We start from the raw sequence: 19,978 nt of genomic DNA, 5'->3' as shown, positions 1-19,978 counted from the left end.
TGCCCCCTGGTGTCAGTTTTTATGCAGTTCTTTGAGATTTCTTTGATATCACTATTCCAAAATTGGCAATCTTTGTCTTAAATCTGTCAGATTCATTTAAACCATGTTCCTCTTTAAATAGGTTTGTGGCAAACCAACATAATCAGATTTTTTCCTGATCTTCTTTTCTGTTCAGCATCTCACACGATAGAATTGCAAAAATGGGCTAGAATCGTAATCCTATTTTGATTGCCTATTTACAATGCATATAACAATTGCCCTAGCATCTTAAATGTGAGTTTGCCTAAAGCCAGTAAATGCTTAGTCATTCATAATGAAGATTTGCAAGGCATAGTAAGCCTCCATTTTGTATTCAGAAAACGGTTTTAACTTCACCCATCTATACCATTCAAGAAATGTTTGCCCTGGACTGTCACAATTCAAGTTAGGAGCCCATGGGGATCCAGGTTAGAATGGTCCTCAGTACCCCTTGCTTATCGTAAGGGGTGACTATATGGGGCAGTCCTTCGGATGAGACCACAAAAATTGAGTTCTCGTGTCACAGTAGGTGTGGCATGATAAAGATCCTTCCCTAATCAAAGGCTATAAGCATCAAGCATAGGCCTAAATTTTGCAGCCCTTCACCAGCAATGGCGACGTCTCCATACGAGTGGAAAATTCTCAAGAGGGACGTTAAACAATATATAATCAATCAATCAAGTTACTGGGTGCACGGAACTTCAAAATCATACTCAAATGAATTTTAACAGATCTGATATGATAAAAGACCTATGGAATACTTACCTATGGCTTATTAACGAGTGATATGAAAAATTTCATGTGTGCAAAATCTGAGCAGGTGTGTGGGTAGGCAGTCTACTTAAGCTTCTGTTCCCATGGATATTGGTCCTCTATAGTAATGTCATTAGGACTTGTGTGAACCAAGCCTATTATCACTGTTACTGACAAATAATCACAGTACTGATTGATTGAATTCTCCTTGTGGGAATTCTAGACATGAAATTCCCCCCTAATGGCAATAAAACTTGGATTCACAAGTGGTATTCAGTCATGAAAATAGTGCCTCCTTGCCACATTTCTTTATGGAACAGTCATTTATCAATGAAATCTTGGGAGTTACTGTCAAGTTCTCCTATCAATCAAGCAGCAAGATTCTCACATATATCATTTCTCACACTAAGAATCCCTGTTGGAGCATTTCTTTGTTGTGTTTTTGTGGGATCACAATCGAATTATTACGAATTATTACGTAAGCTCCACAGATTGTGGAGGATTTAGCACAAATTTCACTTCAACGTACGACAATAAGACTCCCTGCGATAGAAAAATTCTGCTGCAGCATGCACATGCAGCAATTGGTAATCAAAATTAATAAACCTTCGTCCGTTATCATATACCAGAAGTCCTGTACCCTTCCATTACAGAACTTTACCTATAACACTGTAAAACATTAAGATGGTTATAACAATATTAGTCAAGCCTGTATATAACAGTCACTTGTGGGAACCAGTTAAAGTGACCTTTATAGAAATATGACCTCTTAATAAAGGTTAAATTTTTCCAAAGAAATATATTTCTGTTGGGGTCCTATGTTTTGCAATAGTACATGCATATATACACATGTAAATACATGAATCACAGAACACTATATACGTATGTACATGAAATCAATATTTGAGCATTAAGTTAAATTCGGAAACCATGTGTGCAATAATGAACCCTGATGTGGGTCATGTGACAAGTCAAATTGGCCACTAAAGGCAGGGAAAATTAAAGGTTTGGACAAGGTGTAAAATTTGGTGACAGGTACACCAACATTAAACAGGCAATCGCTATATAGAGTTATGATAAACAGGATGTTTTATCAGGAGAAAATAAAATATCCATATGGGACAGGTGACCACTGAATAAAGGTGACTGCTTTGGCAAGTTTCACTGTTGATTTTGAAAGTCATCAACAAAGTTATCAAAGTTTTGCAATTTCAAATAAATACAGTGCTATTTCTTTTGAAATCAAAACAAAATGAGTTTGTGAAACACAACATTTCAGAATTTGGCTGACCCCGATAATGTCCTTAACCTTTAGGAGTCAAACAGTATACTGACCTTGACCTTTCAGTTCACAAAGTGATGCAATCTTGCATCCTTTAATCGTTATGTCCTAATGCTAGTAGATTAAAGAGGCAAATAACAAAAAAACAACAAAAAGAAAACACCTCAGACAGACAAAAAACAATGGTATATGTCTCCTGATCTCTGAGGATAAAAATATCATCTTATGAAGTGAGTACTGCCAAAAATATCTACAGAAAACAGGATAACAATGGCAAAAATGCACATAAGGAGCAGTACTAGTTAACTCTGTACCTGAAATATGGCCACCCAAGCGAGTCCAATGTTGTCAAACGACACCCCTCCCTGGAATGGGTTTTTGTCTCCTGCTGTACAGTTCGTATAGTACTGGTTCCAGTTTACACAGGAGTCATTGCTGGGTGTGTTATTGCTGAATGGCCGAGCAGAGGCATTACATTTAATCCCCTCATACTCATAACGCGGCAGTCCTGAGCAGTAACGCATCCCCGACTCGCCATGTTTACTACAGATGTAATCTACAGGAGGCAATGAGCCCAACTTCTTTGGAATATAATAAGGACTAAGATTTGCACTGCAAAAGAATAGTATGATTCATTTTTCTAAGTAAAACTCTGCTAAAATTCAACAGATATGGGTATTATGGTATAACAGAATAGTATACGTAAGTAAATAGGCTGTCATATTGTGATATCGAAATGTAACTGTGTGCATGTGGAATACATATTTTCTTATACTTGCTTCACTATATTGTATGGTTATTTACCCTGGCTTGCTAGCCAATCAGAATGCTTCATTCTAGTCACATATAGGAAATTATAATGAATTTGATAATGATAATGATCAAGCTCATGATTTTCTCAAATGTAAAGTTCAATGTTTTTTCTTCCCACCAATGGAAATGTATACACAAGATTACATGTAGATATCACCAAAAACAAGTCAGTGAAAGTCATTTACATCGTCAAATTCTGATTGCAGGAAATAATTGCTATCTAAAAATCGCAACCACATAATCAAAAAATAAATCTAAAGAAACTTCCTAGAACTCGACATCAGTGAAAGCAGCAACTTGTGATCATTAAAAAATGTAATAATCAGGAAAATCGTCATCTTGTCATCAAAAAGAACAACTGATCTGAACTAACAATTGTATCCAAATGTAAAGTATATAATTGGATTTTTTGTAAATTTATTACAGGAGAAAAGTCTCAGGCTGAAACATTGAATTATTGATAGTTTATGGAAAATGTAGTAAATGAGATTCATTCAGCTGATTTTCTGAATAATTAGATTCCCTCCCGATTCCTGACTTCTTTCTCGTTACAGAGTGGCAAACATCCATACTGCTACGAGAACAATTACCACGTAAGGTAATACTATTGATTGTATAGATGAAATTACGTACAATGTAGAACTTCTTCGACAGTTTGTAAATTGCTTGCCGGGGTTGACTTAGGCAGACGAAACCCCATGTCGTGAAGCATGGATATGGCTTCACGGAAGCACGTTCTGCGTTCCATCACAAGTTAAATGCCCGGTCTTTCTACTCGGACGAAAAAATTCCAAACTAATCACTATATTTTGCCTTAATTCATTAGCTGGAGTCAAAATAGCCTAAGCAAGGAATATTGGCTGAGGAGTCAGACAACCATCAGGTGGCCATCAAAGGAATCATTGTGAATCAATGCTGTGGATCAAAGATCCGTGGACCTTTATCAATCTGTCTCACAATCCGCCGCTCTCCCTAAATACACGTCCACCCAAATACAACCATAATTTCAGGCTACAAGCTTTTTTCTTGCTCCTGATGGTTTAATCAATATGTTTAAGGGATGATGAAGATTTTTCTATACTGATACACCGAGTCCTAGAGACGCATCTTTTATCAGCTAGACCTTATTATGTATGTCAAATTGGGCTCATAGGAATGGTTTGACAGAAGAAATGTGTACATATTACCAAAAAACAAAAATTCATGATTTACACTTAATATATCATAATACAGGAGACATACCAGGCATTGGTTTGTAACATTTATGAAATATCTTGGCTTACTTAAAACATACCAGTATTTATGAAAAGAATTTGTACAAGAGATGTATTTGAGAATTAGAAATCAGGAAGAGCATGAGATATTTAAAATTCACTGATACTTATTAAGAGTATATATTTTCACTGATACTCAGAAAGAGTATGAGATATTTTTAGTGATACTCAGAAAGAGTATGAGATATTTTCACTCATACTCAGTCAATCTGATTAAAATCCGCTCCTTTATTTCTTTTGTTTTGTCGCTACTCAAGTAGCGACAAAACAAAAGAAATAAAGGAGTGGATCAAGGAGCTGATTTTAATCAGATTGATACTCATTAAGAGTATGAGATATTTTCACAAACAGTATGAGATATTTTCACATCTATACTTTCTATCACTAGGAGAAATTTTTATGGATATTTAGAATTGTGGGATAATTTCAAAACCTTGCTAAGTTTACATTCTATTTCATATCAATTATTATGAAAAGCAGGAAATATTTCCCCCCAAAATTTCAAAGAGTGCAAGATATTTTCATTGATAAATCACTGTTAAAAGTATGAAATATTTTCAATAATAATTACTGTGTAGGAGAATTTTTTTGTTGATAATTCTGTGTTTGAAATGCTTTCTTCATTACATACTATAATGTTTAAAATATTTTCAACATTCTTACTAAGATACGAGATATTTTGGATACTGTCGAAGGGTTTGAGATATTTCCAAAGATGCTAAGAGAATGAGATGTTCTCATTTGATTATTTTAACACATTCTCATAGCATCTCCAAGTATATACATAGAACATTGCATGCTAAAATCGATATCAATATGTTATATCAGCCTGAGTGTTGATATGCTATGGATTCTAGCTTGTAATATTCTATTCATCACTCACTTAAACATTGTATGCATACAGTATTATAGTGTTTTTGAGGGGGATTTTAATCTTATATGGGTCTGGGGGCTGATTTTACATAATGGCATTCTTTTCATCACGTGCGGGTTATTTTTTCCCCTTTTAAAGTTAAAGATCAAGAACACTTAATACATTCCCACACTATGTTAAAAGCCTACTACTGTTTATAATAAGTAGATTGAATTACTATAATGGCAAAAAAAATAAATTGATTAATTAAAAACTGGGATAAACTGATTTACTATCAACTCACCCGATTTTATCAGGTTACATCCGATTTTTCGATCCGTAACCCGATTATTTTTCATGACCCAGCAGGTCACAACTTTCACCCGATTTCTGGATTTGGTTTTGTAAATTAGACATTATGAGGAATTTTTATAACTACTTACTAAAAATAGCAGATATTTTATGAGATACTCACTATGATGAGATATTTTCACAGATACTAAATAAGAATATAAGATATTTTATAGATACTTACTAAGAGTATGAGATATTTTCACTGATGCTGAGGAAGCACCTGTTACGAAGTACTCCCGCCCAGAGCTGAACTCCAATTATTCCAAAAATAAAGAAGACAAAGAAGCACAACAGAAGAACATTCCATAACATAGGCAGTGTATCCAGAAGCAGCATCACCAGGATCCGCATACCTGTGAGCAATAGAAACTAGGTCAAGGTATCCAAACAAGATACTAAAATACCAGTTAATTAGGTCAATGTATCAACAATCCAAATACCTGTCAACATACATAAAACAGATCAAACATTCAGAAACAATACAACTGTCTGCAATTGCAAACTTAGAGGCAAGACAATTTCATTAAATCTATTGCAACAGTTACTATCAGGCCTTTGATTATTCACAATTGAATGTTCACCTGTAATAAGCAATGAAGGGTATAAAAAATGAGGATTTTATTCATTGCATCATTTGATTACACAATTAAATATAAGAATTATACAGAATCTCTGCAACTCTTACATTGCTATAAACATATTATCTGAAGCTCAAACTGGGGATTCAGTCGTCATTTTCTGTGGATAACATGGCTACGGTATTAATGCCCTAAAAACCCCATCTCATTGAGTTATTCGCTCACACATGACTGAAGCTACCCTTGTAACAAGCGGCAAAATGACTGAAATTTTGCAACTCGTAAAATATTTTAAAATTACGTCTTACTTGGAATTCTATTTATAGCACGTAATGGACGTAAAACTCGAATGGTTCTTATTGCTGAAAGACTGAGGTTTTCACTGTCCACACCATACTCGATCGCTCTGTAAAAATAAAGTGAAACAGGCACTGACAAATAACAGAATTAGATGTAGTTTTGAATCAAACAAGATCATGTGAGCATGCATAAAGATCAATCAGAGAAATGAAATAGAAAATGTGAACGGTTTTATCCAAGTTCAATATTAAATCAAAATACGTAGCAGTCAAAGACTTTGGTTTGTGATGTACTGAATCAAAATTTGAGAGTGAAGTTCATAAATTTACACTTAATATACAAACTGACTAATGCTTTAATCATAAAATCAGAAATGTTTGAGAGAAAGAAAATATAAGGCCAACATTAAGATAAAAGACAACTTTATACAGTATTAGTTTAATCAAATACTGAGACAAACCAACCAACTACAAGAGAGAGAGTAGAATTCTGAAAGAGAGAGCTGAGTGAGAGAACTGAGAGAGAGAGAGAGAGAGAGAGAGAGAGAGAGAGAGAGACAGCACAAAAAAGAGAGAATTCTAAGTGTTACTAATCATAGGTGCCTTGGTGAATTCACACTGAAACCCATCACTATTATAATCTATCTTTATTACACTATAGTTCTACTTTAAATTGAAAGCAGTGCACATATATGTAATCACTTCAAATCATTACTATTTAGATGATATCAAGCTGATTCAAGGATAATTTTTACAGGTTTTGATATGAATGGATGCAATCAATATCTACAATGGAGGCCCTGGTTTTTAGTCTCACTCAATTTTCAGTGTATTCCCTTTTCTTCAGATTCATGAATCTGGAGAACATTTTCTAGAGTTTAGTTATTGTCAAAGAGGACTGACACCATTTCCAGCAAGGTCAAGAATATGCATCATGTCAGCTTCCTATCTCCATTGCACAAAATGTTCAGAAAGTAGAGGTAACAAGATTTCAATAATGACTAGCCTAGCTTATAATTTTCTCTGCGACTTCTCAGCTTTTCAGATTGACTACAGTCTGTCATTAAATGTCTGCAGTTGTCGTAATAAAATTACTGCCTACTCCGATTATTGTATTATGAGCCCCCTTGGCAACAATACTAGCTTTCACCATGGCAATGATATATAAGAAAATTGAATTTTTACAGGATTTCAGTAAACTTGCTCAACCTACAGACCTCAACATCTATAACACATTTGATCTCATCTATTTCTCCCATTGGTTCTTTCTTAGATGTTAATTGAATTAACTATATTTCATACCTACTAATAAATTATAAAATTTTACAAAAATTCCTTCTCACAATTTATCAAATGAAGATTTTGTTGAATTTTTTTTAAATAAAAAATGCTTTTTACTTAAAAAGTAATTCCACATCTCCAGTGAAATCTAAGATTTTGTAAAATCAATGATTTATTTAGGTTTATGCATGATAGGAACATAAACTTTGTTGGGGTCTTTTCCGATAGTTAAAGGAAAAAAATCTTGTTAAACATAAAATATTTCAAAAGTCGAAGTTAGGCCAATTCAACTTAATTGATAGATTATCATCCCCACCCGCCCCTCAAAAATTGGCCCGCCCCGAATTTTTTTATTTTGCGAAACTTGCAATTTCTGAAATATTTTCATGTCCGACTCTGGTATTTACACTTCTTGTTTACATTTCTGGTATAGAAACGTGATAAGCCACGTGAAGAAAATAGATCTATATGGTTTTCTTATTTTCTCGCGTTCTTACAGACGTAAATCTTGAAGTTAGGTATATTTCTGTTATATTCTTAAATTAAAGCTTAACCTGGAATTAGTGTATGAAAATAGCATAGATTGATATCCATCTGCCATTATATGATGCGGATCTGTTGAAAACAAAACAACTCGTTTGTCTTTTTTATTTTTCTCAGAAAATAAAAATTAAAAAATAAAATCCTCCCACCCACCCCATACTTTTTGCTGACCCTGGATGATAATCTACTAATTAAGTTGAATTGGCCTTATGTATGAATAATCAATTATATGTTTTAAGATATTGAATCCAAGGGCAATAACTCTGTTTTCATTGATTTCTTTATCAAGTCCATCATTATGCCATAGATTTCCTTTATTTTTCACAGGCAATTTGTATATTTTTGTAGAGAAATAGTTTCATGAAATTGTTATGAATATTATATTATATTGTTGTAACCAGTGATTGTAAAATTTTGATAAATGCTGTTTAAGGAAAATTGCCATTTTCTGACATTTATATATAATTCTGTTTAATATGTATATGTCTTGCATTTTTACGAGTGTGATTACCTATATATTCTATTTCATAATTTACTAGTTTTAACTGTAATAAATGGAAATAAATACACTTTCTATACTTTTATCAGATAAGCAAGGTTTTGAGATGTTTGACACAAGATTATAAAGAAATTATCCACGATCATGTAACAGTTTACTCCATTACAGAATAAAAACATAGACGTGCTGGACCGCAGACAGTAATGGATTATATCTGTTATTCCTGTTGTCTGTCAATCAATGGCATGTGACAGAGCTCCATACACAGGCCATGACTCCCAGCAATTACTGATGTATAACCATCCAATCCTTGTGTTAATTCTATTAACACAGCTACACTGGGAGATAAACAAGCGAATCGATGCTGCTTAATAATGGTAATCTGCTACATATTGTACTGATTGCACAGGTACACACAAGCATGTCTGCCAAATGATAATGACTTCCTTTCTACTCAGATTAACAATCTTTTTTTTTTTCAATTTCTGTAGAAAAGGTCTCTCTTCAAGTAAACTTAATTCCTCCCCATTCTGACTCTTCTCATAGAATGACAGGCACGGACAGACTAACAAAGCGGTCACATTTTACTACAACAAAACGGAGCCCAAAGATGAGAATTCTACGACACACAACAAACTGCAGGGAAAATGTGGATTGAAGGTGGATCTGGTGAACAACACCGTCCATGCAAAAATTTCATGCAGAAAAATTGTGCCCATATCTTTCATGGATTGCAGACTAAAGTGAGTTTCAATTTACAAAAGAAAATGGGGGGAAAAAAGAAATTGCAGCTTGTGTCTTAATTTTCTGCACTTAGTTACATAAATTGACTGAAGTTTCCATCTGATAGAGCACCTTAACAGGAATTTCCCAGATATTGCAACCGTACAAAAGATATTGTATATCATGCAATGATCATTAAAGGTGCATGCTCTCTCTTAAAAAAAAATGTCATGTGACTGGACATGGGCTGTAACAAATACCTATTACATCAAAATACATGCTTGTTTCCATGGTAACCAGAGGAGGAGAGATAAATGGTGTGCGACAATCAAGCAGAAAGAAAAGTGAAAAATTTCTTACTTGTGAACAAGCACATAATCTGCAACGCTATTCATCGCATGAAAAACCAAAAAGTTCAAGTTAGAACGGAGAAAACGTGAATTAGCAAGATCATTTCTGTTTCCAGTGAACAGTTGCTTTATTTTCTGAGAGACAATTAGTAATGGTTTTAATGAGATGATCTACTCATTTATACATCCTCCTAACCAACAAAAAAGCTACTGCATAGAATAAAATACAATACACATATAAATATAGCCTATACAGATATATAACAAGATTTCATCCACATACTCTGACATATTCCATTGGCCATAAATATATATATTTATTCTATATCACTAACTTGTATACTGGTGCTATAAATGTGGTAACTACACATATATTTTTACATAGATACCACTGAAGAGGGGCATTTATAAATGCTTAATTGTATACTTAAATGTACATAAAGGAGACTGACATATCGAACTTGCCTATATACATTGTATTCATCAGATAGGAGTACAATTCATGTATACTTAAAGTTGTGAAAACTGTCTCATAGTGGGCTGCTAATTGACTAAGCTTAGAACTTGATGATGTCATAGACTTCCTAGCAATGAAAATCCTTTGTCATTAAACAAATGCTTCCTTCATGAATATATGTTAGATGTATCTGGATGTACAGGTCCATAGGCAGCAGGAGGATTCACAGAGTCTGAGGGTGTATAGTAACTTACTGATAGATCCCAATAGAGGGTCTAGTACAGTCAGCATCCCGGTACACACAGTTAAGGGAGGGTGGGGTTCAAGGACTAAATCAGTTTCAAACAAAATTTTCTGTGTCATTTATTAGAATAATAAAATCAGTTTATGCATATATGATTTTTAAAATATTTGTGAAGAATATAATACAGAAAATGGACCTGTCGCTATATATAGTAGTCATGCTCTCAAAGCATCATCAAAGGTATAGATGCAGCATAAATACTCATTTCTAAATTCAAATCTACAAGCATAGGAGCAGCAGCAAGTTCTATCAACACAAGACAAGAGAACAGAGGATTTCTGCATACTAATAACAAAACATTTTGTTAAGGAGTTTGCAAAGCGCTGATAAGCTTTGACCTTTAATATAATAACAAACATATATATATATATATATATATATATATGAAATGGCAGAGCTGAAGCCATTCTGCATCCATCTTTGCAGCGCAACTCTGCTGTGCTCATCTGGGTGATTTGACAATTACTTAAAAACAATTTGTAAATGACCATTAAAAATGTTACTATTGGCTTTGTGAAGCCTGGTTGGTGATTCTTAAGTTTTCATTTAAAAGTTCTGACAGAATCCTGCACTTAAATGTTTCAAAAAATGTCTGTAGACTTCCAAACACTTAAAATCAGTCATTTTAGCTTTGTTGTGAAAGTAGTGAATAAATAGCATATCAAGATTCCGGACACATGCACGTGTCATGCACCTGTGTTAGGGTAATCACCTCCAATCAAAGTGAATCTTCAATCAGTGCTCAGTATCGTATAGAAATTACCTGTAAACATAATATCAATTCTGAAAGCAATGTAATGCAGACTGTGTGAGAGAGACCTCCTATGTCTGCTAACTAACTAGGCAAAGATGACAGAGGGGATTACTATGGCTACCAGTGCAGGATTAAAGGTCACCCATGAAATCATGCTTGCATGGAAGCTAAGGAAACATATTTTGCAGGGGAGATGAATGCAGGAAACTACTGGGTAGGAGGAACAGTTTACACAAGATGGATGGTGTCATTCTGAGAAGTGGATAATTATTAGTTCTCCGCATAAGTGAGAATTCCATAGGTAAAAATCCATACATGTAGCTGTTTTCTAAAGTAATTAGTCGTTACATTTAACTGAAATCTCAACTGAGTTCTCAATATGGAATCCACACTGCAAGTAAAAAGCTTTCTGAAGTGATTAGATGTTACTTTTAACTCAAATCAAACTAAATATCATTATGGAATCAAATTTAGGACTTTCCATTGTCTTGGTAGTTCTTAATTTAAGCTGGATAGAAAATCATCTTGGTCAAATAAAGAAAAGAGGAAGCAAGTCCAACTGTTTGAACACTTTTACAAGGTAAGTTGTTGAACTGTAGCTTTGGACCAGATCATCAACAGCAGGTACTGTAGTAGCAATGCCTCTACTAGTTAAACTAGGATATGAAATTGGGTCATAATGAGGTGAAGAACTCCACCCTAACCACCCGAGCCACGCAGACGACAAAAAATGATGAATGTGATGCTGGGTGGTTAGATGAAGACATCGTTACCAATTACAGGCAATCTTCTTCTTCACTGAATTTTGTGAAAATTGAGACAGATCCTAAAATAAAACATTATCAGAAGAAGGAATTGACTTTATCAATCACACAGCAAATATGACCTAATACCCCAGCCTTAAACCTTTCCGAGAAAACAATTAAACTCATGCAGGATGCAAGACCTTCCTACATTATTTGTTTCACCACTTAATCATATTCTGTTTGCATATTTCATTGAAAATTAATAAACAGCTTCCACCAGTCTCGACATACCTTGTCTCACACGAGTAAACACATTGCTGAATCTGTACAGTGTGTTTTATCTTCTGTCTATTTTTATTACATCATAGCAAAAATGTCATTTTGGTTCAAACTTTGTGTTATTTATTATACAAGGTTGGGATACATACTACAGTTGTTACACGGGGCCACAGAACACAAGATGCATGACTTGGCAATCCAGAAAATTCTTTGATGTTTAATTTAAGTCAGGAGAACAGGAGTGCAAACAAATGCATGTACTGAGCATTTCCCATCTCAGACTGTGGGATGGTAAGATGTGTGTTATGTAACTACGACCAAAATACACCACTTCTACAACAACAGGAATGTCTGAGTATCTCACCATTCATTCAAAAGACACCAGGGAGAAACAACATGTGACAGACACTGAAAATGCTTAGTCATCCAACCCTATAGATAGCCTCATCCCTATTTTATGATTAGCTATGTAACCCCATCCTCGTTATTTTTTGTTCTATGATAAAATGTCCAAAATTCGTTGTACATTCTGTTTTCCTTGTTGGAGTCAACCCCCCCCCCCCCAAATTTGACTATATAGCAACATTCTTTGTACTGTTCCTAAATCTTGTAAGATATAACTCAATACAATCATGACAACATTGAACCTTCCAATCCTTGACTTTGAAATGTTAGGATAATAATCTTTAATGGACATCTTCAAGGAACTTAATCTCCTTTGAACTTTGAGTGTATTGAGAAGACATCAACTGTTGTTAAATTCCAAGAACAAAATTGCAAAGATAAATGAGGCAATTCTCCTCTGGAGCAGTAGTTACAATACAATTCTCAAAATTGGTGAAGCCATTTATGCAAAAGTACCAGGTGCTAATGTACTGTGTTTTTTTTTTTTTTTAAATTCATTGATGAATTTCAAACATCATACTTCCAAATTTAAAACCACTACCATAATTTCCTTATTCATCAAACATTAAAACCATGCCTGTATGAGACGTTTGATCATAGTGGTAAAGTGTTCACTTTTTGTGCCTGAAGTAAGGGTCTGAATCCCAGCTATGGCAGATCTGAGTCACTGAAATACATGTCCAAATGTAAATTCTTCAACAAGTGCTCAGCATCAGTCTGGTCTTTAGGCTGAAACTTGAAATCCAAGGTTCCAATTGTGACAGTAAAGCATGATTGCAGCTAAATTGATCTAAGCACCTTGTATATATCTAGAGCTGTGACACTTCACTTAAACTTTGTAATGTTTCTATACAAATGAAAGATTGTAGAAATGACAATAAAGTCCAAACAACCAACCAATTAGGCTTTCAATCACATAGAGTGTAGGATTAGCCACTGTTGAGGAAGTCGTACCAGTAATCTGAATAATCACAAATCGTTGTAGCAGAAACCACTTCCTCCGCATCAAGTCTGATGACACAGAAAGCTAGGAGATGACAGGGCGGTTGTTATGCAAGTATTTATCCACAATGTAAAGGAAATAATACTATTACATCTGGTCTTTAAAAGCTTTAAAGAGAAGTGAGAATGCAGTACCTTAGCCTGATGAAAGCCACCCCTAATTAAACCACCATGAATAGTCATCTACATCTTGACAGTATGAGATTGTGGGGGTGGGAGATTAAATTTCTACCCTTGCAGTTAAAATCAATTAGAATAATCTCAGCATCAACAGACAACAAGCTATTATCACTACTGATTAAATCCTCCTGTCATCTTCAAAGAAACCATTCTGAATGTGATCTGGGCCACAATTAGATAAGTCACAATACAGACTGAAAAAACTGTTCCCAGTATAATACAAAACAATAAAGGGGATTACATTATCATAGAAGATCAAAGGAAGATCGCTGAGCCCTGGCTAACACCATTGAAATTTCTGTCAATTTCTCTTAACTATGTTAAATAGCATGTTTTTTGATAAAAACCTACGATAAATATGATTTTATATTTGGTATCTCAAATAATAGCATTAAAATTAATTTAGATCAAAATTAGAGGTGTAGGTTATTTTTTTTTTCATCGGATGTTTTATACCACCTAATATGTGTACAGTAGTTTTAGTTTGACAGATCTGTTATTATTGGCCCTTCACACAAAAAACGTTATGAATAAAAGAAAAAGTTTGTCCAAATACACTCAACTGAGTGTCACAATGCTCCAAGTAAAAATTCCAGTTTTATCACCTACGTATATATTTAGGTTAGCTCATTCAAAAGTATAAGAGAAAGAATTGTAGAAGTGTTCTTAATCAAAAGATTTTTTTGGGGGTAAAAAGGGCCATGTCTAAAGTTGCCACATAACTACCATAACTACATGAACATCCATTGAACATCATTACCTACAAATACATCAACTATATCCAAACACCTATACACATAACTCCATAATACAACCCTCCTGTATATAAACAATGGCCCAGAATTAATGAATAATCCACAATACCTTTATAATACTACACATACATCCACAATGCCCATTTAAACCTACACATACATCAAAATATCCGATTACCTAATTACCAAATTACCCGACGACCTACATATACATCCAAAATACCTAATTCATACATCCAAAATACCCAAATATCTGCACATACATCCAAAATACCCCCCCCCCCCCCCCCCCCCAAAAAAAACAACCAAGCATATTGTGCAAATTATGATTTCACAATTCGGACACTATATTGACTATACAACATGTAGAATATTCTTCGTTAATTGTACACGAAGCATTTATCTCATAGAGCAGTTGCTTAAATCCATTGACTTCAACCTTTTAAGTATTTTCAAGAGCAGATTCTTAAAATCATTGCAATTTGTTATTTGATATTATTATGCAGTTACTGCAGTGTATGGTAATCAAGAGTTAACTCCCCTTTCTTTGTGTCAGTTGTTTAATTCATAGAGAGAATGTGTGGGAGGGGGGATGCTTTTATGTACCCTTTGGCAATAAGCTAAAATACTATGTAATATCTATCTCTGAAAATCTGATTTTGTACAAAATAAAAAAAGAAAATCCTGTTTCATATACTGTCTACAGAAATGTAATTGGCGCCAAGCCTTCAATTGGTCTTGATCAGCTCGATACATTTTTGTACATAATCAAAACAAATCTAATAACTTTAATGCTATACATCCACCTACAAGTAATGCATTAATTTTGTAAGAATGCCATTGAATGCAAAAAGAAAGTCAGAAATACACTCTTTGTCCTTTACAAGTTCCATTACCTGTCTGCATGAGATATGTGGATCAAAGCATTACAGTCTTACACAATCTCTAGGTCATATGTTAGTTCCATAGTTTTCATTTTTTTTTTCTTATTGATTTTACACTAGAAATACAACATTTTGCTACATCAGGAAAAATTTCATTTTTATTACAATTATCCTGCATTATTTTATTCATGACAAGACATTAGTATGATCAGTAAATCATGCTTGTCAAAAAATATTCAATTTCATTGATGACCTGTTGGTAATTAAAAATGATGTTTTCACCATGGGGATATATTGCAGAGGTAATTGCCCTGTACTTCAAGGTAAAACAGGATTCTGGCACTTCAATGTTTCTACAACTACCTACCAAGATCAATACAGGTCCTGTTACCATGACAACACTTCACTTCAGAACATATAGACTGTCTTTATAGATTTTGAAACTTCATGAAACAATTTAACTGTGTATTTGCATCAATTTTTGGGCATGACCAAAGAGAAATGTCCTCCGTCTTCAGTGAGATGGATAGCCTGCTATCACTACTTTCTTTATGCCAAACAATTCAGTAAAAAGAAATTTTATGAAATATTTAGGCTCAGATTGTGTTCCTATACATATAGGTTTGGAAATTATCTTAATACAGTTGTATTACATAGACTCTAAAACAGATCATCATTTAATATACACCTTATTTTAAATTCATCTGATCTTTCTGTGACTATAAAGCATGAAAGTTCGGCATGTGTGGGTTTTTTCCCCCCAGTATCTTCGGATAGAGGGTCCTGAAAGAAGGGGATACAGGTTTGATGTCCTTAGAGATAAGGATCTGACTGATTAATTCCTGAGTGAACCCAATAAAGCAGTTGGCAGTTTATTCCCAGATTCTAACTGATTTTATAAACAACCACAAATTCAAAGCAAAGTTAATTGTTGATTTCTTTAATGTGTGTTTATGACCTTGAATAAAGAAACCATTTATCCTCAAATACCCTCCAAATCTCTATAGAGATGTAGTTTCCAAATGTTAACCCAGTCACCAGATTGCATGTTTATGATTGGTTTATTTTCTAATGTATTTAGAGGTTTTCTACACCTGAGTATGTGATGCAATTTTTACTTTCTGAGATACAACAGAAAGTTCTTATTAATCATACATATATTGCAACTCTGGAATTGGATGAAAGCTTGAGATACAGGCAGACATAATTCTAAATGTGCCAATAAGAAAAGGATAGGATTTGTGACAGTGGGGGTGGGGGAGGGCTAGGGCTTTTTACCATAATTCTTAAAATTGCAAACCCAGTCTTGAAGTACCTTACTGGATGAATGGCACCTGCTTGAGTGACATGAGTAATGTTATATCCAACTCCTAATGAGAATTAACCTTTCAAATGAACACCATCGAAAAATTCTTATGCATCAAAACTACATTTATAAGATATTTACAATCATATTCAGATTGAAATCTTTAAAATTTAACATATTTAGCGAATAACTGCAATTTCTGTGAAAAACCTTTGATAAATCTATCAAAAACACATAAGAATTTTCATTGGCATCTATTAAATTTATCAAAACTACAGTTTCTTCTATTTTTTCTCTTTAAAAGCACAAAAACTGTATTTCATGGAATATTTTGTAACAGGAAAGGAGAAAGTTTAAGACTGGACTTAAGAAATCAACTCAGGACCTCTGTATTACTAAATTCAGGTGTTTTAACCACTGAGCTACATCCAGGCCAATATCCATGGTCCATATAACACAAACCAAAACAATTTCATTTCATGGTCAGACACAGCCACAGAGAAAGAATGAAATTGGTGTTCAATGAAAAATAATAAATCTACAATCAATAGTTGTCAATTAAAATGCAATTGTGTTTCATGGCATTACAATCGGCCATTACCTATAGTTACAATGTACAACAGTATGAACTCTCACCACACACACACCCACACAGACACACCCACACCCGGTACTCTCCTCCCTCCTTATTTCACTGTAGTCAATTACCTCGCAGATTAGGCCAAAAGCTGAAACTTAACACTGAATGACTAAATGTTGTATTCTTTTTTATGCCATTACCTGTAGACAACAGCTGGAGTCGACTGATGTTGTAAATGATGTTACATTGAACATACACACAAATACAGGAACATACAGTTTTACAATCACCTCGCAATGTTACATCTTAATTATCTCACAGTCTCTACAAATTAAATCACATATCAAATTCCTATGGTAATTAATGCTTCAATTATTCTACATATAGCTATACAAGTTCAATATGATTAAAATCAGCTCCTCGATCCACTCCTTTTTTTTTATTCACACCTCATGTAGCGACAATAAAAAAAGAAGAGAGGAGCGGATCGAGGAGCTGATTTTAATCAGGATGAGCTAAGTTGGAATCAAGATATTTATTTACATTTGATTAACATTCAAGATATGTACATTTTTATTTACGTTTATTACAGCTCCAGACGTGTTAGTTTACAGCTGATTAATACTGAAAATATGTTTTACATATATATATATATATATATACTGAGGATTTGCCCTAGAGTCAGAATCCTGGGGTTGCAAAATTTATGATTTTGGTACTTTTCTAAATATGTGCACATTTAATTTTCATACAGTATCAGAAAAATTGAAGGTCTTTCATATGATGGAGACAATAATAGCTATGATAATTTTGACCCCACCCATAGCTGGAACCAAAACCTCAACCCCTGAGATCATGAAATTTACAAGTTTGGTAAAGGGTTACCTGCTCCTTCTAAAGATGCATTTAGTTTCAATTTAGCATCAATAGAATCAAAGATGTTATTTAAATGTTTTACTTTAGCAGTTTCTGTCTCACCTTAATTTAGGCCCTGGAGGTGCAGTAGACTTGAAATTTACAATTTATGTCCCCCTTGCCCCAAAGAAGCTTGTTACAAAATTTGAAAAGAATTAGAATGGTAGTTATCAAGAAGAGGAAATGTTGTTGAAGAACGACGACAGATGCAGACAAATAGCAATATAGGTCATGCAACTGTGCGACTCGGGTGACCTAAAAAACCTAAGGACTTGAAGACCCGGTCATTTCATGACATTTCATGACGTTAAGGTTATTGGATTGTTATGCTGTTTTCTGCCACACTCAACAATTTTTCAGTTGTCTGGTGGCACCCAGTTTTTATTGGTGGAAGAGAGAACCCAGACACAATGTCTCCACTGACCTTCTGAAAGTAAACTGGGAAACTTTCTCACTTACCGGCGTGAGAGTTCGATTCGAACCCTCGCCGACAGAGGTGAGAGGCCGTGTGATTTTGAGCACGATGCTCTAACCACTCGGCCACAGAGGCCCTGGTAATTTAGGCATTATCTAATCAAGACAGATGTTATTAACCTGGAGTGTCCTTGGTCTACAATGAAATACATGAAAAACTATATTGAAAATCTGCCAACTGAATACATTGTAAAAGATTAAAAAAGCAGTATCAATTAAATTATTCAAATTGTTTAATTTGATTTGAAATTATGAATTTTATTGATATAACCAAAATTGGTTTCAGGATGTTGGCCAATATTTCTTATCCTTTTTTTTTTTTTGGTTATTCGGGCCACCAGAACTGTTGTTCTCAGCAACACGACTGACAGAGGCAATGCAGGCTGTAAATGATACTTGAGAAGGAATTACATGTAGAACGGTATTACATAGAAGCTGGTGCTGCTAACTACCAGAATTTTTTATTTTTCTGGATCATAAATTCAAACCATCATAATCTAATCAATAGAGCTTGAATTGTCTCTAATTTGTACATTGATTTTTGATTAATTACTATAATTAATTAATTAATTGCTATAAATACATCTGAGTTCAGTTGCCCAGTTGACGCGCTTGGTCGAATCCTTTAGTCATGCAGGGCCTTATCTATATTGTCTCCTCTTTGATTGACAGGTGGTATGTTTTTAAAGACAAGTGTTGGTAATTTTTAAAAAACATCTTCAGAGTGTAAATACACTTATGGAGGTGTTACCTTAAACTTGGCACAACTCACTCATAACAGGTAGCTCTTCCAGGGAGATAACTCTTTGGCTATTAATCATTTGAACAATAGAATGCTTCATTGATAGGACAAAGATATTTTTAAAGAAGGTAAAGGAAAAAAAATAACTAAATAAAATTCCACAATTAGAAGCAGAGGGCTAGAGACACTAATAGACAGTGTGTCAAAAAAACCAAACAAAATAGTACTCACCCAGCAATCACTATGAAACAATCTAATCGGTTCCAGGAGTCATCCAAATAGGTATATTTCCCATACAGTCCCATGGCAATGATTTTGATGACCATTTCTGCAGCAAAAAAGGCGAAGATAAAATGGTCAAACTTCTCCAGGATCTTGCAGCGCGTAGTGGCACATTCTAGGTCGCTGCAGGGCTGGTACATCCCCAGTGTGATACAGTTCAGAAGAATAACGGCCATGCTGATTCTCTCAAACCATGTACGACAGTTAAGGAAACCAACAGATTCAACAGTTATATTATCATTATATTGACTTCATCTATGTCATTATTCAGTAAAAGTGGTTATTTATGCTGG

General features: G+C 34.3%; 1 protein-coding gene across 1 annotated transcript in view; it reads right to left on the bottom strand.

Annotated features, from left to right (window-relative positions):
* LOC125668663 (voltage-dependent T-type calcium channel subunit alpha-1H-like) overlaps nucleotides 1–19,978 on the bottom strand; it is a 94,078-nt gene that overhangs the window by 39,169 nt on the left and 34,931 nt on the right. The window contains exons 2-6 of the mRNA XM_056162301.1: nucleotides 19,635–19,880; nucleotides 9,631–9,657; nucleotides 6,234–6,331; nucleotides 5,529–5,700; nucleotides 2,368–2,665 (exon numbers count right to left, since the gene is read on the bottom strand). Of these exons, the coding sequence (XP_056018276.1) occupies nucleotides 2,368–2,665; nucleotides 5,529–5,700; nucleotides 6,234–6,331; nucleotides 9,631–9,657; nucleotides 19,635–19,880 (841 nt within the window). The remainder of the gene's footprint in view (nucleotides 1–2,367; nucleotides 2,666–5,528; nucleotides 5,701–6,233; nucleotides 6,332–9,630; nucleotides 9,658–19,634; nucleotides 19,881–19,978) is intronic.

Source organism: Ostrea edulis, chromosome 4 (assembly GCF_947568905.1).
Source record: "Ostrea edulis chromosome 4, xbOstEdul1.1, whole genome shotgun sequence".
NCBI classification, from domain to species: domain Eukaryota; kingdom Metazoa; phylum Mollusca; class Bivalvia; order Ostreida; family Ostreidae; genus Ostrea; species Ostrea edulis.
This window is presented reverse-complemented; position numbering and strand designations above follow the sequence as displayed.